The sequence below is a fragment of the Suncus etruscus genome, chromosome 2 (genome assembly GCF_024139225.1).
Source record: "Suncus etruscus isolate mSunEtr1 chromosome 2, mSunEtr1.pri.cur, whole genome shotgun sequence".
Taxonomy (NCBI): domain Eukaryota; kingdom Metazoa; phylum Chordata; class Mammalia; order Eulipotyphla; family Soricidae; genus Suncus; species Suncus etruscus.
In genome coordinates, this window is record NC_064849.1 from 102,170,741 (window position 1) to 102,195,601 (window position 24,861).

At 33.0% G+C, this 24,861-nt stretch overlaps 1 protein-coding gene and 1 non-coding gene across 2 annotated transcripts in view; one reads left to right on the plus strand and one right to left on the minus strand.

The window, feature by feature from the left end:
• Positions 1 to 24,861, minus strand: part of RICTOR (RPTOR independent companion of MTOR complex 2) — a 131,395-nt gene that overhangs the window by 13,711 nt on the left and 92,823 nt on the right. The window contains exons 16-33 of the mRNA XM_049767670.1: positions 21,355 to 21,455; positions 19,153 to 19,318; positions 18,772 to 18,873; positions 18,613 to 18,659; positions 17,190 to 17,325; positions 16,589 to 16,788; positions 16,242 to 16,368; positions 15,571 to 15,735; positions 15,355 to 15,431; positions 14,443 to 14,521; positions 10,742 to 10,851; positions 10,076 to 10,163; positions 8,675 to 8,767; positions 8,079 to 8,185; positions 6,811 to 7,040; positions 3,661 to 4,636; positions 3,309 to 3,380; positions 339 to 516 (exon numbers count right to left, since the gene is read on the minus strand). Coding sequence (XP_049623627.1) covers positions 339 to 516; positions 3,309 to 3,380; positions 3,661 to 4,636; positions 6,811 to 7,040; positions 8,079 to 8,185; positions 8,675 to 8,767; positions 10,076 to 10,163; positions 10,742 to 10,851; positions 14,443 to 14,521; positions 15,355 to 15,431; positions 15,571 to 15,735; positions 16,242 to 16,368; positions 16,589 to 16,788; positions 17,190 to 17,325; positions 18,613 to 18,659; positions 18,772 to 18,873; positions 19,153 to 19,318; positions 21,355 to 21,455 — 3,054 coding nt within the window. The remainder of the gene's footprint in view (positions 1 to 338; positions 517 to 3,308; positions 3,381 to 3,660; positions 4,637 to 6,810; positions 7,041 to 8,078; positions 8,186 to 8,674; positions 8,768 to 10,075; positions 10,164 to 10,741; positions 10,852 to 14,442; positions 14,522 to 15,354; positions 15,432 to 15,570; positions 15,736 to 16,241; positions 16,369 to 16,588; positions 16,789 to 17,189; positions 17,326 to 18,612; positions 18,660 to 18,771; positions 18,874 to 19,152; positions 19,319 to 21,354; positions 21,456 to 24,861) is intronic.
• On the plus strand, positions 11,961 to 12,067 carry LOC126003232 (U6 spliceosomal RNA). Its single transcript, XR_007493765.1, has one exon. It is a non-coding gene; the product is annotated as a U6 spliceosomal RNA (small nuclear RNA).

The following is a 24,861-nucleotide window of genomic DNA, read 5'->3' on the forward strand; positions in this document are numbered from 1 at the left end:
TACATAAACTACATATGCTATAGACTAAAATAAAATACAACTAAAACCGTTAAAAATCCACTAAACTTCTACAGAGAAAATACTGATGGAAAAAAAAAAACCAAACAAGAAGCTGATAGAGGATCATTGCAGAGTATAGGAAGGGAGAAAGGATAATGTCCTTAGGACTTGATGAGTCTAGTTGAGTAGGTAAAATAAAAAATTTCATTATAAAATTTCTTTAAACTGTCTTAAAAATCATTTTTACCCAGAATATATATTTACTCTAAATTATAGAAAGTCATTCTGTAATATAGATAAAAGGGAAATTTTATTCATAAGAAGAAAATTTATGATACCTGAAATATGTCATTGATGTCTACTGGAAGAGCAAGGCCAATATAGTCATCTGAGCAACCGTATGTTGCACTGGATACCATGGACCTCACTGAGGATGATCGCTGCAGAGTGTTTTGATTAATAGGACTTAATAAATCTTCTTTATCTAATGAAGCATAACTTAAAGCTTTCATGAACCTATAATGTCATAAAAAACCCACATGTATCAGTTTCTTGATCTGAAATATTAGTAATACAAATTTATTTTTTCATATTTTCACATGTCATGTACTATTAGAAATTAATGAAAGCTCACAAAACCTTGAAAATACAAAAGATCATCATAATGCTGACAGTTATTCAAATAATTGCTATCATTCCCAGGTAAAGATAAAAAGACAAATAAGGTCTCACATTAATTAATAATTTCAGCACATACAAGCAAAAGAAGAAACCACTTCATGTCAGAGGTATGATCTAAAGACTACCTTTTCAAAACCATCTGAATTTAACATAAAGGGGCATTTTACCTTTTTATTCCTTTATAATAAATATTGTCATACCTGTACAGCTATTTCTTTATCAACATAAGATTTATGTGGTATAAAGGATAAATGGTAAACACATTATTTGTAAACAGTATCAAAGAAAGCCTTTTATATGATGACTGGTATTTTCTTTACAGACTTTTCATAATTCCATGACAAATAATGGCATCCTGATTGTTTCTATATTGAAGTATCCTTTTCATATGGATTCTTATTCGTAGCAATAAACAAGCTAAAACATTTCATAAGAAATCTTCTCAGAATGTATAAGGCACTTATCAAGATTCCATTGCTAAAGTTCACTATACTGTTATTTGGAAAGTCATTTTCAAATGTACTAATAAAAAATAGCAAAGAATAATTTATAAAAAAAAAAGTAAGATAAATGCCTTATAAGTTACACAGAGTGCACCATTTTTATCTATTCTACATACTGGGTTTCCACAAACATAGTTCTGTGAGAAATGGGTTCCTATACTTAAAAAGTTTTTTTAAACATTATTATTAACACCATTTGTCAAACCCAATCTCCACTATATATAAGATAACCACAACTTAAACCTTTGAAAAACTGTAAACTTTAAACATTTTTTGTTGTTGTTTAGGGGCAACACACACACACACACAAAAAAAAAACATCAGTCTGGATTCCAAACAATTAAAATAAATTTACCATTATTTTCTATCACTGTCATCTTTTCTGAACTAGCCAAAGCATATAGTAGCAGGAAGACAAATATTAATGAGTTTTCTGTTCTGTTTTGGAGCCACACCTGGTGGTAGTCAGGGCTTAATCCTGGCACAACACTCAGGGACAAAAGCATGATGGGCTCAGAGGACCATATGAGGTACTAGGGATCAAATCCAGGTGAGCTGCTTGCAAGGCAAGCATCCTGCCCATTGTACTATATCTTTAGCCCCTAACACCAACATTTTTTTTTCCTCAAAGCACCTTTTACACATTAATAGTAAATAAAACTTAAAAGAATTTAAGACCCAAAATGAAATTGCTTCTGCACAGGAAGTCCTATTTTGCCTGTTTTTATTTTTACTCCTCTCAAGTAAGTAAAAAACACCCTTATACCTATACTATACCCTTATAATGTTAATAATGTGGCACTTACAAATATTCTTCTAATCTAACACAGAATAAAGAAAATAAAATTCTTAGAACCCAGCTTTGACTAGGGAATAAGAGATTGAGGGTAACTGATTTTTCCAGTTTATTCTTACTACTTACAATTAAGCACATGTAGCATTTTATCTTATCTTTCAAGAAACTTTAATGAAAAAGACTGTCATTAAGATTTAATAAACCGAAATGAATGGTTCATGAGTTAACAATGCTTTGGTTAATATAGTTAAATGCACTTATTTTTATTCTTGTGTCATACCTAGAGTTGCTGAGGGCTCTGAGCTCAGGGATCACTCCTGACAGTGCTATGGGAACTAGGTATCAAAACTAGATCAGTTGCATGCAATCCAAATGCCTTTCCTACTGTATTATCTATCCAGCCCAAACCACTTATTTTACTTCAGATTAATGCTTACACTGCTTTTGAGTTCTCACTTTATTGTATTAAAAATCTCCTTTGCTACCTTTTATAAACTGTCCTATCTATTATGATATTCCTATCAGTAAAAATTTCTAGTCGTTTCCATAGGCCTGAAATTGATATCAATTTAGTTATGATTTTTTAGAATATCAACAAACAATAAATGTGAAAAAGCTACCAACACTGAATAAAATGTATTAATTTTATTATACAGATGTATAGTGGTAAGCAATAAATAAGTTTGCGTGGCTTTTTCCTAAATTACCAGATTGCCAATGAAATACATTCCACATGAATTACTACATACAAAAGAATTCTAAAAGAGGAGTATAATGTACTGCTACCAGGCATTATTGAAACACTGCATAATATATAATTCTATTAATAAAATTTTTATACAACAACCAAATGGATTAAAGACCTAATTATTAATAATGATGATGAGACATTAGGTATACTAACTTTATTGAGTATACCTAATATGTCAGGTACTTTTTGAGGTACTTCACAAAAACTAATCTATCTGTATAAACATGAATAAATAGTCTAAAACTAAGGATGTTTTCTAAGTATCTGGCCCAAAAACAATAAAAATAGATACAGAACCTTTTCAATAATAAAATTTATCACTACATATTTTTTTAAAGCTGAGATCTAAATTTAATTAGCTTATTCAGGCAGCTTATGTAATCTTTTATTATGGCATAGAATGCCCCTAAATGTTCTTGAGTATAAGCAAACTGCTACTGCTGAATCACAAGCTCCAAGTAATTTATTATTTATTAGGTTTCAATCTAATAGTCATAGCTACTTTAAGCAAACTGAAAAGAATTTCAGTTATCTTTAAAAAAAAAAAGCCAACTTTTGGAGCCTTAAATTGACCTACCTGAAAAGGTTGTTTGTTATTGTAGGTCTTAAGCTCCTGATTCCCCCGACATGCTTCTTTTTAAAATCGATCCTTGCAGAAGCGAGAAATAAATGAAAAAAAGCTTGTAACTTGTATATCCTTGTAAAACATATGTCTTTATTTTTAGGGCCTAAGGAGTTTCTTTCCCCCCTCGCAGCTGCAAGAATCCATTTAAAATCATATCGGGTAACTAGGAGCTTCTAGCCTACCATAGTAAATAATTTTAAAAGGCCAGTCTGTAGCCTATGAGATGTAAACCCTGGCTAACGCATTATATTTAAATCTGTTAAAGCAACCATAACTGTTGATTATTAAGGGGTTATTTGCTCACCTGCTTGGTGTTAACCTGGACTCAAAGCTGTTTGCCTTCATGGTGATAGTATCAGTAAACAGTACATCTTTTGCAGGAGATGCCAAAGCTTCAGAATGAGATAAGGATGGATGCATTCTTTGTTGCTGCAATCTTTTCAGAGTAGCATATCCAAAGGCATCCCGAGAACTTGTGTAGCTAAAGTTGCAATCTGCTAAACTTTTAATTGTAGCAATAGAGGGTGCTTTAAGTGACTGTGCTCTTCTAGGAAGTGTATGGGAAGAACCTGGAGGCACCAGGGATACTGAGTTTGACTTGGAGAGAGAGAGATGGTTAGACTGTGGTGTCAAATAGTGGCTTGTTTTAACTGTTTTAGTACTTACCACAGTACTCATACTTCCACAGTCTGTGTCCATAGTTGTAGCATCTACACCTACTGTCTCTCGTGAAGGACTTGAGCTCATTGAACTTATGCCACTTGTTGTAGTATCTGTATTAAAACTCTGGCTGCGTATCTTCATATGTGAGTTGGTTGAACTTTCTACAACTAATCGCTCTCGACTTGTGTTTTCTCTGTGATTCTCTGTACCAATACTTGGAGTACTACCAGTGTCTTCAATGTGCTTATTTCCAACAAATGAAGTTTCTAATTGCAATGTTTTCTGCACTGTGGACATGGGAGTGAAATCATCACTAGGATTAATATCAACACTAGGTTCCGTAAGAGTTCGGATTCGCCTGTTGCTGCTCTTATTTTCAGATGATGATTTTCCTCCTTTTGGATCACTAATACTACGATGTTTTTTATTGGGCAATGTAAGAGAATTTAAGATCCGATTCTTCACAAGTTTACTAGAAGCAAAGAAAGGAAATGAGTTTTTATCCTTTATAGGTCCTGGCCGATCATAAAATGCTGGTTCTGTATCTTCATTGATGTCAAGGAAGAATGTACTTGTAGAGCTGCTACCAAATCGGTCATCCTCCATTGCAAACATACCTATATTGGAAGATTAATAAAAGATCATCTGAAAAAATAATAAGACCAAGGACAGGCGAGACTGTACACTGTAAAGCACTTGTCTCGAATGTGGCTGATCCAACTGGGATCCCCAACACTACATATAGTCCTTTGAACCTTGGCTGGAGTGATTCCCTTAGCACAACTGGTTGTGGAGCCCAAAGACCACATCATGGTAACTAGGTCATTCCCCAGGTGCTAGGGGGCTTCCAGGGCCATATCCACCAGTGTTGGGGTGTCAAGATCTCTAGAGCCACACCCAATAATTCTTGGGAGGGATCATGTCAACCACATGCAAGACTTGTGACTTAACCCTTATACTGTCTCTCTAGTTCTCCCAAATGGGTCTTATATGCATAAACTGTGCTACGTCATTAAGAGAACATTCTGTAATTTCCAAAGTAAAACTATAGGATTACTAATGGCAGTTATTACATGAAATACCTTTTTTTGATTATTCTAGTCTTCAAAACCTCCTAATATTCCAAATAAAAATAAAAGCAAAAAGGAATTTCTATGAATGCTGACTGAGTTGTAACAGATTTCTGATGGTTTTCTCCAAATCTTAATAGGTAAGATAATAGAGTTTTAAAAAATAAAAATAAAGGATATTTTTTATTTTTGGGTCACACTGACCTGCACTTAAGAGTTATTATTCCTGGCTTTGTGCTCAGAAATTACTCCTGGCAGGTTCGGGGGACCATTAAGGATTCTGGGGATGAAACACAGGTTGGCTGCATGCAAGGTAAACACCCTACCCACTGTGCTATGGCTCCAGTTCCAGTAATCAATTCTTTTTTTTTTTTTTTTTTTTGGTTTTTGGGCCACACCCGGTAACGCTCAGGGGTTACTCCTGGCTATGCGCTCAGAAATCGCTCCTGGCTTGGGGGGACCATATGGGACACCGGGGGATCGAACCGCGGTCCGTCCTACGCTAGCGCTTGCAAGGCAGACACCTTACCTCTAGCGCCACCTTCCCGGCCCCTAATAATCAATTCTTAATTTAAAAAGTACAAAGAATCAAGTCAAGTTTAATTAATTTATTTGGAGAGAGGGTTGAGTCCACCTGAGGTGGTCAGGGCTGTTCTGTGATCTACAGTCACCCTCAGTAGTGCTTTGAGGACCAGGAGTGCTGAGAAAAAGTCACATTTTAAAAAGGTTTTAAACCAATTATCTTTTTCATTTTTGCCTTAAGTACTGAAAGAAACATCTATATTCAAAGTCTGATTCCATAGAAGAGTCAATTTAAGATGTATATTCTCCACACTGAATTATATTTAAAATTAGGAATATAGTCTGCAAACAAAGATAAATTTAATCTTTGCTAGTTTAATAAGCAAAATTTCTTTCTTTTTAAAAATGATTTATATACCTAAGAACAGTCAGCACAAGGCTAAAATAATCTTAACTACTTTTGGGGGGAGTGGATGGGGCAATCCTTAGTGATTACTCCTGACTCTACCCTCAAAAAAGTATTCTTTGTAGGCTCAGGGACCATATGTGATGCTGAGGGTGATATCACCATATGTAATTCTAGTTCAGCTGTGTGCAAGGCAAATACCGTATCTGCTGTGCTATTCCTCTGGCCCCTCAAACCACTTTAATCTGGTTTTTATACTATTTTAAGCATTCCATTACTTAACCTAAATATTTACTGCTTCTATCCAATGTGAACATAAAATTATCTTGAAAAATACATTCTATTTCAATAATTTGAAGAGTTTATATATATTTCAATCAAATGAAAGGGGAGTCAAATATACATACTGAAATTTCTTTTCTAACAAGCAAAAAATAAAATGGAAATGAATCTTCGACACATGTCTTAGTATGTGTGTATATATATATATATATATATATATATATATATAACTCAGTTAAGTCTAAGAAGGCTTTTTCCAAAGGCTGTTTAAATTTAGAAAGCAAGTGAAGAGAACTGTACAAATTGATTGCTATACTCTCTGTGGGGAAAGATACAGTATTCTTCAAAAGTAACTGCTATTAAGTAATTATCCTACACCAGGTGAGATATGACACAGTATTTTACATCTTAACTATAATTTCACTGAGTTACATAATTTTAACATATTTAAATTATTCTAATATAAGTATTGATTGTGAATAACTTTATGTGATGTTTTCATGATACTCACTTGACGGTGCAGATTCACTTTCACTATTATGTCTAGAGCTGGTTGACTCTGAGTTCAAACTTAGGGTACTTGGGATAGAGGAGAGTTCATTACAGAGCTGTTCCACATCATCGGGCACCACTGGCCATAGATGTTTGCGACTATGCCTTACAGAATCCCAGTTGTGACATTTTAGAATATCACAGCCTTGCTTGGTTTTGGCTATGAGTCCAAGCACATATACACAGGTCCTGTATATAAAAGATAATAATGACAATAGTATATTAGTTTTGTTGTATATACTTTTGCATTTTCTTTAAAGCACTTAAAGAAAACCACTTTGATTACTAGTTAGGAATATATTAGAAGCAATAAAAAAAAGAAAAAATCTTCCCAACAAAGGTATTTATTTCAAGTAAGTACCATATTTTTCACTCTATAAGACACACCTGACTATACGACGCACATAGTTTTTAGACAAGGAAAAGAAAAAAAATTCTAAAGCAAATGGTATACTAAAATATTTAAAATACTCAATGTGACATACCCTCAGGAGATGGCAGGTGGGAACAACCAGCCTGCAAGGCAGAAGTATATCTACAACAGACTGGTCCACAACTAGTTAAACACATATACCTAACTCTTTATTTTACATCAGAAAATATAAAAACATTTTTAAATACTTTTTCATTAATATAAAAAAAAAGTCGCAGCAGCAATCAAATAGTCTTAAATGAAAGCTCTACATGTGATGGTGACAGTGCATTAACCTGATTGCTCATACTATGCGGTATTTCTGCACTATTGAGGGCATGACACTGCGGATGTCAAGTAGTTAGTATATACTCTCCACACCTGCACGCAGGTTTCAGCTCCAGGCAGCATTCGCTCCATAAGATGCACAGAAATTTCCCCCCATCTTTTGTGAGGGAAAAAAAGTCTGTCTTATGGTACAAAAATAAGGTAATTTTAAGAAAATAAGATAGCATTAGGAAAAAAGGAGATATATAATTTTTCCTGAGGTAAATTTGAAATAAGTGAGCTATGTGGACTACTGGAATATCTAAGACACTACATTGTCACTAAACTTCAACACTATAATAATAAAACAATAGCTTTAAACAAAAGGTTTCTTAGGATGTTCAACATAATACATTTAAATTTATTTTGTGATCAGAACTTTCACTGAATATTTCTAATGGGCTGACTACAGGAATTTCAATTTACTTTGCCTACATATATTTATAAATATGATATGAAATGGAAAGATTTCTAAGGTAATGACATACCCTCTAATTGAAAGAACCTCACATTGTTTTGCAAGTTTTAGAATATCAGGAATCACATTTTCTTCCTGTAGCAAATTGAGACCCCAATTTGATGAGCCAATATTTCCCTGGAAAAAAAATTAAATACATTTAGAAAAGTACTCTTTTTAAGATACGTAAAACATTCAGGTAAAACAATGAAAATACAAAAACCAAATAAACTCAAATTAGTAGAGAATCTTTAAACAAAAAGACAAAAGATTACAATTATGTAAGTTCCATTTGTCTTAACAAGAAAGCTAACAGTCAATTATTTTCCAGCATAAAAAATTTATGTAAATGATTAAAAATAATCTGGTTTCAAATAAAATAATCTCGTTTAATATTAATGAGAAACTTAGAAAAACCTAAAAAGTACATTACAGAATCTAGAAAATACAGTGGGCAGGCACTTGCCTTGCATGGCCAATCCAGGTTTGATCCTGTCATCCCAGTATGGTCCCTAAGCCCACTTGCAGTGATTGCCAAATGCCAAGTCTGGAACAAGCACTGAGCAATACCCGGGATTCTCTCCCACCCAAAGTTAATAAAACAAACCAAGGAAGTTTATTACAAACCAAGGCCCAGAGAGATGCTTTTAATTTTTTAATTTCTTCCCATATATCCAAATCTGGTGTGCGAACACTGTGACAGAGCTCTGCAATGATATTCTGGAGAAAGGAAAAATATACCATAAGAATAACTGTTTTAATGCATAGTCCTACTGCATTAAAAATATTCTGAAAGTTTCTTAAGTAACTTTTATGTATTTAAAATTCTAAAAATGTCATGTAAATTTTTTGGTAGATAAGAGGAAAATAATAGAGTATGAGACCTAAGGAGCTAACTCTGTGGATTAGCACTTATGTAACTAGGTAGCCTTACATAAATTAACCATAAATATCCCTTTTCCTGCTTTAATTTCCTGATCTCTAAAATGAGTTATCTGTTCGAAGGTTTGATAACTCAATGAATATTTACATATAAGTGCTTAACAAAGCCCTCTGTACCCTGTATTACAATGTTAGTTGTAGTTCTTTGGGCCATAGTTCTTTTAAATAAAAAACTAATAAATTAATGCCTTGATTTCATCACATGATATTGGTAATGTCAATGAGAAAGGCATTTAAAATTTTAGTAAAATAAAAATAATTCATTTACAAAACATAAGAATACAGAAACCTAAAGATATAGTTGTGTAATACAATAGTATTCTTGAGATACTTATAAGAAATAGGTACTAAACTACTAGATGACTACTGTTCCGATAAATAATTCACAGCCATTATTTGGCAGACATACTAGAATTAAAGGACAACTACTTACCCAAGCCTGTTGAGGTACCTAAGAAGCACAAACTTAATAGTTTCTTATATGTATTTTATCAAACATTATAAATAAGACATCTGGTTTCAGATTTTTTTTTTTTTTTTTGGATCACACACGGTGATGCTTAGGGGTTACTCCTGGTTATGCACTCAGAAATCGCTCCTGGCTTGGGGGACCCTAAGGGATGCCAGGAGAATGAACTGCAGTCATCCTAGGTTAGTGCGTGCAAGGCAAATGCCCTACTGCATGCGCTATAGCTCTGGCTCTGGTTTCAGGTTTAATTTAACTTTCTAACAAGAAGAAACTCAGTTCTTCAGTATGTTTTTTTCAGTGTTAATAATATGTAATATTATATATGTATGATACGGAGTTATCTCCACATCTTCACTGGGTTACTTTCTTTACATAGTAAGTAAACTAGCAAAGCAAAAAGTCACACATACATAAGAAAAACACATGAAACCCAGTAATATTTTTAAATACGAAATATAGAATGGCTAAATTAATTCTAAGAGAAATGACTTTAAGGCAATTATGCCACTAATTTTAAGGTTTCCAAGTTTTTAAATAAACTATATAAAACATTACTTTAGCACCACAAAGATATTTCTTTCTATTATAGCTATTACTATAAGTGAACTTTGTCTTACCCGGTCTTCCAACAACTGGCAGCCTGTTTTGTGGTGTACAAGTTGTCCATAAAGGTGTACAGGTAAGTAGACATGAGGACGCTGTAATCTAGCATAATAAAATAATTGACAAACTGATGTATTTAAAATATGCTAATAATTACTTACTAAATAAATTAAATCATGTAATCCCCTAGAATAAATAAAAATATTTAAATAGAAAGTTAGATTAGCTAATGTCAGAATGATGACCTAAAAGCTGAAACTAGCAGACTTAAAAGTATATGTGTATGGGGCTGGAGCAATAGCACAGCAGGAGCACATTGCCTTGGACATGGCCAACCCGGGTTCAATTCCCAGCATCCCTTATGGTCCCCTGAGCCTGCCAGGAGTAATTTCTGAGTGCAGAGCCAAGAGTAACTCCTGAGTGCTACCAGGTGTGGCCCAAAAACAAACAAACAAATAAAAAAGTGTATGAGTAATTGAGTATTGTGTCATCATCTGTACTGAGCATGTCAATGGAATTTCTAAGTAATGAATGCTGTACTTTTAAGATTCAGGTTATGTCAGCAAAAATACAGAATTAAAGTATTTAGAAAATTTAAAAAATCTTGGATTAATACAAACTGTGGCTTAAAATGTTTTATCTGCGGATCAGCATAAATTATTCCACCAAATGGACTGTACCTTTGGTTACTCCGACGAACATAGTTGTCACCATCAACTGGCTTACGATAAGTAGTAAGTGCTTCATTAAGTTGTTCCTCAATCAAGTCAACGTATTTTGAATTATATTCCTACAAAATAATATTAATTGAATATCACAAAGCCATCACCAAATTTATAAAGTTAGCTACTTAGCAAATCCTAAAGGCATAAATAGGGGAAAAATACAATAGTTTAGAAATGTTAAACTTCTCTGACATGGATAAAAGGCATATGAATGCAAATGTTCTATAAAATGTTAAAGCTTATACAGTTTTCCCGTTTTCAGTTAATTCTTTTTTGAAGTCCAAAGAATAAAGTTAAATAAGATCTTGCTTATTTAAATTCTTTACAGTAAAACTCAATCACACTGCCATCTTTGCTCCACTTTTTTGGGGTTTTGGCGGGGGGTTGGTTTTTGGGTCACACCCAGCAGCGCTCAGGGGATACTCCTGGCTCTACACTCAGAAATCTCCCCTGGCAGGCTTGGGGACAATATGGGATGCCGGGATTCAAACTGCCGTCTTTCCGCATGCAAGGCAAACTATGCCTTACCTCCATGCTATCTCTCCAGCCCCTTTGCTCCACTTTTAATTTTTTGTTGTTGTTGCTATACCTTTCGGTGCTTGGAACTAACTCCTGACTGTGCTCAGGGGACCATATGTGCTACCAGGATCCGAACCCAGATGGCTACATGCAAAGCAGCTCTCCTTGCTGCATCATCACTCCAGCCACTCTCTCCTCCCTAAACTTCTAAAGAAAAGTTGATGAAACAAATTCAGTGGAAAATAATTTTTGAAAGGATTGACTGAAACTTAAATTTGTATACTTTGGATTCAGTTAATTTCAATAAATTTAATTAGAAATGTTTGCACAAGTATGTTAAAAAACAAAAGAGGTATTCCCAGCAATAGGGGCTAAATAGATAGTAAATAGGTAGGCTCTTTTGCCTTGCATGCAACAAAACTGGTTTCAATGCCTGATATCCCAAATGGTCTTCTGAATACTTCTAGGAGACTCCTGAATGTAGAACCAGGACTAAGACCTAAACATTGCCAGGTTATTACTCCAAAACAAAAACAAAAAGAATATCCAATAAACACTAAAAACTGAAAATAATAAAAATATTATAAATTTATAATAATAAATTTAAATATAAATAAATGTAAGTGTGTAGTCTAAAAATGAAAAAGGTGGATCTGTGCTCGCTTCGGCAGCACATATACTAAAACTGGAACAATACAGAGAAGATTAGCACGGCCCCTGCACAAGAATGACATGCAAATTTGTGAAGCATTCCAATTTAAAAAGAAAAAAAGAAAAAGGTAGATCTAATGTACAGCTCCAAAAATTTTCAGATTGCTAAATGGAAAAAGCTGTTCCGTTTATACTTGTAAATAAAATTTATCTAGTTTTTACATAAATAATAGATAGTTCTAGGTACACAGGCCATTTTTAATGCATAAAAATATCAGTAACAAATATTACCTTTAGAAAAGAACAGAATAAAGAGACTGGGAAGTATCTTTCATTCCAGACAACCTGAATTTGTGGTTTACCTTTGATCTCTAGGCTCTGTATTTCAGGTTCCAACTATCACGAGACATTAGTAATTCCCAAAGTGTCACTTTCAACACATATCTGAACCACTTGACTCATGGTTTTCTGGTCATCCCACAGGCAATACCAGATAACTTCATTATCCTTATCCAGGAAAATCTTTTTTGTAATCATAATTTCTTAATGATGATACATGTTTATATTCAATCATTCCAATCAGAAACCTTGTAATCAAGTTGTATCTCATTTATTGTAACCAGCTGACAAATTCTGCTCATTTTAATAAAAACTTCCCAAACCAATGAGTCCCTACCTATATACCACCTCACAATCACTGAAGTTGATGTTCAATTCTTGCTTCTAAACCGATCTTAATATTCCTTGATTTTTAACTTTGACTGTCAAACAGCAACAGCTACCTATCATGATTCTAAGGCACAGCTCTGATTATTCTTTAAATACTTGTCTTAATTTCTCTACTTCCAGTAATTCTGAACTCATTTAGTAGACATGAGCATTATAAGGCTCTTAATCTAGTTCTACTTTACTACCATTTCAGCTTCATTTTGCCACTGACCAGTTAGTTATCTGAGATCTTAGACCCAACTAAAGTGGAGTACAGCTTTTATAATAATACAGTAAAAGTTTGGGCCAGAGAGAGAGTACAGCAATCGGGGTGCTTGTCTTCTACATGAAGACTTAGATTTGATCCCAGACCATCCATATAGTTCCCAAAGCCCTGCCAAAAAATGATCCCTGAGCGCAGAGCTAGGAATAAGCCTGACCACTATCAAGTGTGGCCCAAAAACAAAAAACAAAAAACAAAAAACAAAAAACAAAAAAGAAGATAGTAAGTTCTAATAACCCAGAGATTTCTTTTCCTGCTTCATATTCCTTGAATATCCTCTCTTGAAAAACATTTGTCTACCTACTCAATACCATTTCAAATATCACATCCTTTCCTGAGCCTAAACTTCTGATACTAATTACAAAAGCAGAAACACTCATTAATCCATCTTTTATTATAGCAGTTATATACCACGCTATTTAACTGTTCTAGATAAGTAATTTTCTAATCCTGTGATTTGTATAACTAGGTGATAAATTATATTATGGTAACTGGTTTAAATATCTCCTATACAGAAAATAAAATTATCACATCTTATCTTAGTTCTCAAAATTATTACAAGGTTTCATATTTCATGTTATATGTATGCTTCATTAGTCTAACAGAAACAAGAAAGCTTTTAATAAAAACTATTCAATATAGATAACATAAAATCTAAAAATCATTTGATTGTTTCATAAATTTCTAAGATGCTTTGACAATTTATAAAGGTTTAATTTTTCATTTATTTTGAGGGGTCTCTCAAACAAGCAGTGTTTGGGGTTAGAGTACACGTGTCAGTCCCAGCAATAACTGGTATGCCTGTACATATCTGATAGTTCAGTGTTTGTGTCTGTGATTTGTGGCTGAAAAGGCCTGGTAGTGGCCATCAAATTCATACATTGCAGTCATCAGAGGTCACCAGGGTTACATCTGTGGTGTTAGTATATGGTGGAAGAGCTCAAATTCAGAGCTAAGTACATACAAGGACTCCATACATAAAAGGTCTCCAGTCCTTTTACGCTATTTTCCATAGTCAATTAATAAAGTTATAAGAATGTTCACAAACATTGCAAACTATTCCCTATTTCTTACATTTTTCCTTTCATCTACAACAGTAACAATTATGTTCCCAGATTTACATAAAGTTAACGTTCTAAGAAAGTTTAAACAGTTTTATAGTGGAGCCAATTTTCAATCCTCCTTTTACTTAGGAAAAGTAAGTTAGTTTTAGCTTAAAAGAGCTCACACAAAGTTATAGGCCGTCTAAGAAACTCAAGAACAAAAGGAGTTGACAAATTACCCAAGTAAATTACATCAATTAATACAAAACAAAATTTCATAGAATGCACATAAATTAGTCAGGCTACTATAGTTAAAAACCCAGAATATTAAATACTAATAAATAGAACTTCAAATAAATATGTAAATATTTAATTACAAATTTTAATTTACAAATCTAATTTTCAAGATAAAAATAAACTTCAATTTTAAAATCTCATTTATAAGACGTTACCTTGTTCCACTTTTCCAATTGTTTTGCTACATAACCCCTTTCATTCAAATAGGAAAACCCTTTTGGAATGGAGAGAAATCTGTAATTAAAGCAAACCATATTTTAATATTTTAAATAAAAATGCTTAATGAGCTAAAAGACTTTAGGAATCACTCTTTTCCAAAACTAAAAGGTCCACTCATTTTCAATAGTAGTCATTATGTTTGCAAAGTGAAGATTTGAATCCCAGTAATGATGCAGAAAGCAAAAAGTGACAAAAATGTAGAAACACCTCTTAGAAACCATCCCTGAGAGGCCAGAGAGATAGCATAGAGGTAAGGCGTTTGCCTTGCGTGATGAAGGAAGGTGGTTTGAGTCCCAGCATCCCATATGGTCCTCCGAGCCTGACAGGAGCGATTTCTGAGCTTAGAGCCAAGAGTAAACCCTGAGGGCTGATGGGTGTGACCCAAAAATGAAAACAAAAGAAGAAAAAGAAATTATCCCCGCCCCCAAAAAAAGAATCATTAAAAAAAAAATGAAAAAACAAACAAAAAAAACCCCTTTCAGCAATAAAGAATATACAGACAATTCTAAAGCAGAACTTCCCCCCCCCCCCGCCCCCTAGAAGCCAATAGATAAGATAGTACTTCAGTACAAAACTGAATTCAGGAGGCTGAAAAATAGTACAGTAAGGATCTTGCCTTGCACAGACAACCTGGGTTAAATCCTAGACAATATTTATGGTCCCCTGAATCCTGTCAGGAATGATCCCTGAGCACAAAGACGGGGTAAGCTCTGAGCACAAGGTGTGTTGGGTGTGACCCAAAAATGAAAACAAGAAAAAACAGTAACAAATAAACTAAATTAGGCCTTAAAATACAAATCCAGAATATAACAAAAATCTAACTATAAGAGAAATTTATTTAAATTTACCTTAAGAGGAGAAGCAAGCCCTTATCCCCAAGATGAGATAAAGCTGGCTTCATCTGAATAAGAGCATGAAGATTGGCCTAAAATATATGATTAGAGAGTATATTAACAGCTGCACAGATATTTCCAAAGTGATTTTTAATAAAATTTCAGGTAAATTATGTACAGAAATATATGACTAACTCATATGAATTTAATTATAAAATAAAAACTCTTCACCTTGTCTTCACAAGCTTCATCAAGGATATCTAGAGCTTCAGAAGAAATTGTTTTGTTTTTATCATGTAGTTGGGTTACAAGTAATTCAATTCCCCAATTATTAAAGAATTCAACATTAGCTCTTAGTAACACTCTTAAATGTTTTGTTGCATACAGCCGGCAGGCCTATAAAGGTAAAAAGAAAATGTTAAAAAAAAAAAAATGAATTGCTAGTTTGATTGTTTTGGAGACAGTTTCTCTAGAAAAGAGCATATAATTTGAAAATCTAACCCAAAGATTCCCACTTATATGGCCTACTACCTTTTCAGAAAAATAATTATAAGAGTTTCCCTACAAGTATGCTTATTTTTAGAAAGTGGACAAACGGAACATACCTCTCAATTGTACCGAAAGTTACAACACCCCTCACTAAACATGCCAGCCTCCCTATGGGAACACTATTGTCTGCTTTGGCAAGCAATGGTCTCAACCTTGCTGAGACAGTGCTAGTAAAATAAAATACTTCAACTTATATATAAAATGAATTCCCTTTTAGATAAAAATATAGGTAATATATTCTTTGAGAGATTTTAATATAAATTCAGTGCATCCATATTCATAAAATTTGTTTTATTTGGCTAAAATATAGAGAGCATGAAAAGTATTGTTTTATTACCTATGGTTATACTTACATCAGTGGCTGCAGTTAAGATTTTGGAAAGGATGACTCTAGCCAATCCATCTCTGCTATAGTCTAAGCTAGAAACGGTCAGTTTTAGCAAGTGATCTTGATTTTTCAAGGAGCAAAGATTAAGGAGACTTTAACAAAATAAAAAGAAAAGAAAATTACTTGGCATTGCTGAGTCATTCAAGAATTATTTTAAAATACCCATAAGTATCAAAGTATCCAGTCCATTCAAATTGTTTATTGTCTTCAAACAGTTTAAAAAACAAACAGATTAGATTATTATCAATACTATTTATGGTTATATTAAAGGTGACGTTTAGGTATATATTAACGGAATTTAGAGATGCTCACCATTGAAAAACACTACATTTTTCTAGCATTTTAACTCCATGAGGGTGGCAAGAAAGTGTTCCAATGAATAAAAAGTAGTGTTGACTAAGGGTAGTCAATAAACCATTATTTTGAAGACTTCTTTCCGGTTTCATTCCAGATGAAGCATTGAGCCACTGAACAATATCCTTTACTAAATCTTCTAGGTATCCTTGACCATCCTAGAAGTAAATACATACATGTGACTGTGGTTTTTACTTTGAAAAAGTATATAATAATGTTTACTATTAGAAAGACAACTCTAATCAAGTATTTTTAAAAAGGATAATGTTGCTACTAACAAAGATATCAATCACCAATTGGCCACTTATTTTCAACTCCTTTCAATGCCATAATATATAGAAAACAGTGTGATTTTTACTTTACAAAGAAAATGAGCCTTTAAGAAGAAAAAGAATTCACTGAAAGTAATATAAATAGTTAATAACTAAGTCTGGATTCAAATCTGAGTCTGAGCTCGTTCCTTATATTTTAAAATATAGCTATTGCATATTCATAAGTGATAAGAAGGAAAATTCAATTTAAAATATTTTCTCTAGAAAATATTCAAGGTGCATGTTACCTCTTCAGACTCAAGAAGAAATTCTGTAAACTGGCAACCCACAACTGTAAGCTGCTTGGATCTGGCAAAATCCAGATCCAGGTTGGCATATAATTTACTGCTGGGTTTGTAAAAATAAAGTAATCTTCGTACAAACCTAAGATCAAAATAAAATTAGAAACAAGATAAGAAATCAAACAATTTTTTTGAAATGTTTTGCACAGCTGATAATATAAAAGGCTTTTTAATGTATTTTGGATCTAATTACTTCTTCTTGGGTAAATGACAAGAAGTTTAATAAACACAATACATTTTGTATATAAACCAAAACTAAAAACATCCAGAATTCTAGAAGAAATAAAGATTTTAACACAGTTACGTGTTAACACTGAGTTAACGCACGTTTATATACTTCTATGACTGTGGGTTTTCAAAATTAGGGCAAAAGTAAAGCAAAAATACTCCAAGCTAACTAGAGAATAGAATTTATGAAGCAATGAATTTGAAAATGATATTCAAATCTTACAATTTTAAGCAAAATTTTCTAGGTTACCATGCAATTTAGCTCATTTTCATTTCATGTACTACAGTCCAATACAGGAGCCAAATAAAAGAGTTTGAAAAACAAAGCAGAATGAGACATCTTTGTTCATAAAGATAAGCAGTTAGTGTTCTAACTCTTTATTCTAATATAACTTATATGTTCTATGTAGTTTTCAAAGCTAAATATTATCTACATATTAAGCTAAATATCATAAATAAATCAATCAGCCAAATAATGTTAATGTCACAATTTATCAAACATGAAGACCACCTTAATGAGACCAGTATTTGTTGCTGGTTAATAAAAAATCAAAAGGAATGAAAGCATATGAATGCATGAGAAAACAGCACAGTAGCTTAAAGTGCTCCTATGTCTACAAACATACACACATTTGTATGTTTTACAAAAGATATAAAACATTAATCTGTTATTGAAAAATGTAAGGAGAAAAAAGGGATAATCTAAATCTCAATACAAAGGGAAATAAAATATTGAAAGGGCCATTATTTTGCAAAATAAAAAATCTACCATTATTGTATCATCCTCTTATGTTAAACCTACAGTGATCATATGACTAATATTACACAATTTAAAAATTTTTTATCAAGTACTTCATTTGTTCTAATACTAAAGACAAGGTATAAGTAACAAGAAAAATAAATAATCTGTTCTTTTGAGGTAGTTTTCAATGACTAATAATCATGCATTGCCTACAATACTGACACTGCAAAGCTTAGCTGATGGTTTTCCTTTATAAAAAAAATGATACTATGAAATAGTATGGTTGTGTCCATTGAACGTAATTATTAAAATGCATGTATGTAACATTAAATTCCAATGCATTAGATATAATTAAAGTCAAAGTTCTTTACATTTAAATGCAAAACAGTTCTTACATACCGGTGTAGTTGTTCATCTTTATAGTTTCTTAAATTTACATTTGGCCACTAAAACAAAAACATAATATGTTATGTGTTTATCAATTCCCAAACAATTATTATTATTATAATGAATTAATAAAATGAAGATGATCCATTACCAGAAATTGTCTTATCATACCTTAAGAATGGTCCCTACAAGATTCCAATTCCATTCAAGATTCTCTTTATGTTGAAGGACTTGGCTATCTCTTAGGTTCATTAGGAGAGCTTCCTCTGTATCCTAAAATTAAGTCAAATTGCCCATAGATCAGAAAACTAAAATGTTAAATTCAAAAAACTATTCTTAAGGGTAGATTACCAACTTTTGTTTTTTTTTTTTAACTGAAAACATTATAAAAAGCAAGTATTTCAGCTACCTAGTTAACATACAAGTTTGGAGCTATCAAAATAGCCATATGCATAGGAAAAAAACCCACCAATATAAATAACTGTACTATACTAAAACTCAGAGGATAAGAATTAAGAAAAAAATTTTTTAATCCCAATTTTATGTCAGTACCTTAAGAACAAATATATCTTTTTGAACACGAAGATACTGATCCCGTTTCTGATGTGTTGCAATTGCTTTCTGAATAATATGATCTAAATGAAGGCTATGAGGCTTAGGTCCTCTTTTCTTCATTTCATGAAAGCGCTTTAAACAGTTCAAGGCTGCACTAGCTCGCCTAAAAAGAAAAGAAAGCACAACTTTAAAGAGGACACGTCAGTATAGTATAAAAATTCATATTAATAACAGGCTAGATATATTGCTACTGAAAAGAAAACTATTCCAATTTGGAATCACAAAGGAAAGAAATCAAGAACATTGCTTGTTTGTATAAAAAAAAATCTGAATTTTTTTGTTTGTTTTTTGGACCACATCCATCTGACTCTGCACTCAGAAGTTATTCCTGGTGGGTTCAGGGGAATCATAGAATGCCAGAAAAAGATCCTGGGTCAGCTGTATTGTATTGGAACCCCCCCAAATGTGAATTCTCTAGATTAACTAAGCATATGCTTACTAATAATCCTTCTTGGAAAGTAGTTGGCATACAATTTTTAGGAACTGCTTCTACAAGTTCAGAAATCTAACTTTCAATACAGTTTTAAAATTTAGCACTTTATAGGTAAGTTCCTAATTCACCTGCAACTGAATTTTATGTTACAGAATTGGATGATAATTTTTCTTGTAAATAATCAAAGACCCCAGATCCCAGTTCAATTTTTCTATTGCTGGTAATATAAAAATGTATCCTACTAAAATTTTTTTCACTTTGTGTGCATGAAATATAAGTCCATTTTTCAAGAATATGGTAGCAAACAATTTCAATTTTTTAGTTCAGAATTTGAACATAAATCAAAGTTGAACTTAAACCTAATCTACAAATTGGATTAAAAGATTTTTAAGTAAAAAAAAAAAAAAAAAAAAAAAGATTTTAAGTCTTGAAATGTCAGACTGCCAAATTATTTACTCAGTCTGCTGATCTGAAAAGCAAGTCCACAAACAATATATTCTAAAAAATCTATTATAACTGACATTTTAAAGTATAATTTGATTTCTTAAATGAACAATAAAAATTAGTCATATGGTGATTCATATAGTGTAGAGCTATCATGAGTTAGGCCTTGCACACAGCCAACTTAGGTTCGATCCACTGTAACCCATATGCTCCATCCCTTACCCCCGAGTGCATCAGGAATAATTCCTGAGTGCAGAGTTAGGAATGAACCCTGAGTATCACCACAAGGCCAGGTGTGAGTCACCTGTCCCCAAAATACAACTATCATGCTTTAAGGAAAGTACATTTTTTCTAAGTAAATGATGTTAATAAAAACTAAAAGCTACTATTACTAATATAAGTCCACAAAGAACTGAGGTGGTCTCTAATGCTCTCAGCTTATACAAATTCTGTCTGCCAAATATTATTTTCATTGATAGGACTAAGTCATAATTTTTTCTTAAAGTTAATGAGCTACATTTTACCAACATTAATTTTTAAAAGAGGGATAAATACACAGATTTTTTTTCTCTGAACATAAAATGGGAAAGGACAATATTAACCAAATTTAAAAGATTGTTACATCGGGCTGGAGTGATAGTACAGAAAGTATGGTCTTTGCCTTATATCCAGCCAATTCAGGTTCAATTTCTGTCACTGCATATAGTACCCAGACCCATCGAGTAGAATCCTTAAGCAAAAAACCAGAAGTAAACCCTGAGCAATGAAGAATGTTATCTCCAAATGACTCCTACTAGCCTTCCTAATCAAACTCTTCATTTTACTTTCCAAATATATTTATCTTTAATATTTTAGTACCAGCACACTAAAATTCCAGTAAAACTACAGATGCATTTTCATGCTTTTTCAAATAAGTTTTCAAGTTTAGCCCACTTCCTTCAAATACTATGGGTTAAGGAATTAAAACTTGCAAACACACATATAAAACAAATTAAGTTGTTATACTGTATGTTTTACTAAAATAATTTAAGACATTAAAAGTCTAAATTGCTCAAATCAGTCTTTCAAGTCTAAAATGCAAATTATCAAGTATTTGAGAATGATTAAACTTTCTCTAATCTGTAATTTCCCTCAAATTTGTAGTATTTCTAACCCCTCAAGAATCTGCACGCATAAACCATATATTTTAAAAGTAGAGAAGGTCATCTAAGTGGGTACTAAATATACAAGCACAAGACTTGCTAGAGCTTCATGGTACTCACAGTCTCTTTTCCTTGGGGATATCAAAAGATGCAGCCATATTCATTAGGGTTGGCAGGCAGTGTAAATGATGGCTATGTGAATGAGGAAGAATTGTGTTTGCCTAAAATAAAACATAACATTTTATAAAAACTAAAAAATAGAAATATTTCTATGAATTACCCATATATAAAACTCCCTTTATATAATAAAACCACTAAATTTAACAAATTTAACTTATGCCACTGAATTTGAATTTTAAATAGTACCATAAAATTCAATTTTTAAATCATCTAAAAGAAGTAAAAAACAAAGTTCTTATTTTGCACTATTTATTACATTTAATAAAACACTTAAATGACATGATTCATACTTAAAAAGCCCTAAGAACTCTACAAAAAAAGTTCTTCAAAACAGTAAATTTGTACAGTAAAAGTGACAGGCTAAAAAAATCAATTTTCTAAAATCTAGGACATTTCTATATGCAAACAAAAGAGAAAATTAATACAATCTCATCACAATTGTACCTCAGAAAATAAAAAGTGTGGAAATCAAGTTAAACAAAAAACATTACAGACTTACAGGGAACAACTTACAAAAAAAACTATAAATCACTACTAAAAGAAAGAAAAGACATAAGGAAATTAAAATACATCCTTTGTTCACAGATTAGAAGAATTTATATTGTCAAAATAACTCTCCTACCCACTACACAGATTCAATGCTATCCCTTAAAAATAGCATGCCATTTTTTTAGACATAGATCAAATTTGAAATTTATATAGGGCAAGAGATTCACTGAAACTTTTATGAGATAATAAAACTCCCAAAACTGCCAGAACTATCCAAGGAAAAAAGAAGGCTTCTTTTTCCCCAACATCAAATTGTACTGTAAATCTGTAATAATCACAACAGTGTAGTATTGGAAAAGAACACAACAGACTCTCAGTCCAATGAAACAGAGAGCTCAGAGACAGATTCACAGATGTATGGGACAACTAATCTTTGATAAAGCAGCAGAATATGAAGTGGAGAACGGATGAACAGTGCTGGTAAAACCAGCCAGTCACATGTGAAAAATAAACTCAGACTACTCTCCTTCCTCTTCCCAAGCACAAAAGTCAATTCGATACAGACCTCAATACTAGACCTGAATCTATAAATTATATTGAGAAAAAAACACAAAACAATTTATGACACTGAATCAAAAGACTCCCACAATGACTCAATCAAACAGAAACAAATGGGACAGAGCTACATCAAATGAAAAAGTTCTGTATTGCAAAAGAAATGATGACCAAAATAAAGACACATTTCAAACTGGGAGAAAATATTTGCCCATTACTCATCTGACAAATGTTTAAAATCCAAGACATATAAAATAGTGGTAGAACTTTACAAGAAAAAAAAAAAAACGAGGGGCCGGGCGGTGGCGCTGGAGGTAAGGTGCCTGCCTTACCTGCGCTAGCCTAGGAGACGGACCGCGGTTCGATCCCCCGGCGTACCATATGGTCCCCCAAGCCAGGAGCGACTTCTGAGCGCATAGCCAGGAGTAACCCCTGAGCGTTACCGGGTGTGGCCCAAAAACCAAAAAAAAAAAAAAAAAAGAAAAAAAAGAAAAAAAAAACGAACAGTTCCTTCCAAAACTGGAGAAAAGAAATGAATACAGCCTCCTCAAACACATAGAGATGGGTCAACAGGTACATAAAAAATGCTCTGCATAAATTCATCAGGAAAATGTAAATCAAAACAATGAGATATCATCTCAACCAGTGATAATGGCACACATCACAAGAAACAAATATAATCAATGCGGTGGTAAATGTGGGTAGAAAAATGTGGATAAAAAAGAACCTTCAAGGAGCTGGAGCAATAGCACACCAGTAGGCATTTGCCTTGCACATGGCTAACCCAGGATGGACCTGCGTTCTATCCCAGTGTCCCATATGGTCCCCCAAATCAGGAGCGATTTCTGAGTGCATAGCCAGGAGTAACCTGAATGGCAACAGGTGTGGCCCACCCCACTCTCCAAAAAAAGAACTTCAGACACTGCTGGTGGTACTGTCAACTGGTTCAACCTGTTTGAAAAACAGTATGTCCCTTCTCAAAAAATTAGGAGTTGAGCTTCCATAACTCAGAAATTCCATTTCTTGACAACTACCGAAAGGGCCCAAATAACCTATTCAGAAATGATATTTACAGACTAATGTTCACTGCAGCACTATGCACTATTCATAACCAAAATCTAGATACAAACCAAGTGTTCAAAAATAAATAAAGAAAAATGGTTCATTGTAGACAGTAGAATACTACTCAGCTTTATGAAAAAGACAAAACCATACTATTTGCTGCTACATGGGAGGATCTGGAGAGTATCATGCTGATTTGTTAGTCATATGGAAAGGGACAGGAATACAATGATCTCTTTCATATATAGAATATAAAGAAACAGTAAATTATAAGAAATGCCCAGTGGCATCCAAACTGAGCACTGGTCTTCAGTAGAAAGCTTATCAAGATGGAAATAGTGGGAAACAGGACTAGATGGGGTTGGAAGAACACTGGATAATGGTGGAAAGCAGATACTCTGTGGTGCTGGAATGAAACCCTACCATTAACAGTGCTATAAATCAAAGTGCCTAAAGTAAAATTTTAAAATAACATTTGAAATCTTAGGTGTCATAGCATAGCTTATGACTTCAAACTTACTTTACTTTTTATCAATATTCAACAATAACATAATTGAATGTAAAAACTAGAAGATTTAAAGTACTAAACAAAGAACACTGATATAAAAGTAAGCATCACTTATAATTCAAAAGAAACATTTTCAGTTAAATGGGGCAAAGGGAACGAATTTAAAACAAACATGAAAATAGATGTTTTAGAATGACATTTTCATTAAAAGAATAATCAGAATTAAGAAGGTACAATATCAGTTCTTTCTGTCACAAATGGACTAAAGAAAGAATGAAGCAAGTAGCTAAACAGTTTGCTGATATACAGGACAGTATTATGTTAATTAACAGTAATTAAACTATTTTTATTTCACTCACATGGCCCAGCTGTGGAGGAAAATTAATTGTGGCAGAGAACTGAAACAACAACAAAAACAAAAGCTACTCTACCAATAATACACAAGTTAAAATTTTTTTTCATGCGGCTATTTCTAAATTAGCCCTACCTATTTTGTACTTTACTAATAGGTAATATAGGAATATGAATTCTATATTGCAAATGACTGAAGTCACCCCACACTTTACTTGCAGGGAGTAGAGGACAAACAGATCACTTTCATAACACTCCTTTCCAAACTTACTGGTACCATAAAATCATGGCTCCAAAATGTTCCCATTTTTTGACCCTCAAACTACATATTTATAGAGAAGAGTGGTTCAAAAAAACATGTTTTAATTTCATTAATTAAAAAAATATTTGTTATAATGGGCCACACCTGATGATGCTTGGTCCTAACAGTGGATGTAGGCCTCTGGTAACACTGGCAGTACTGAGGGGAACACCAGGCTCTC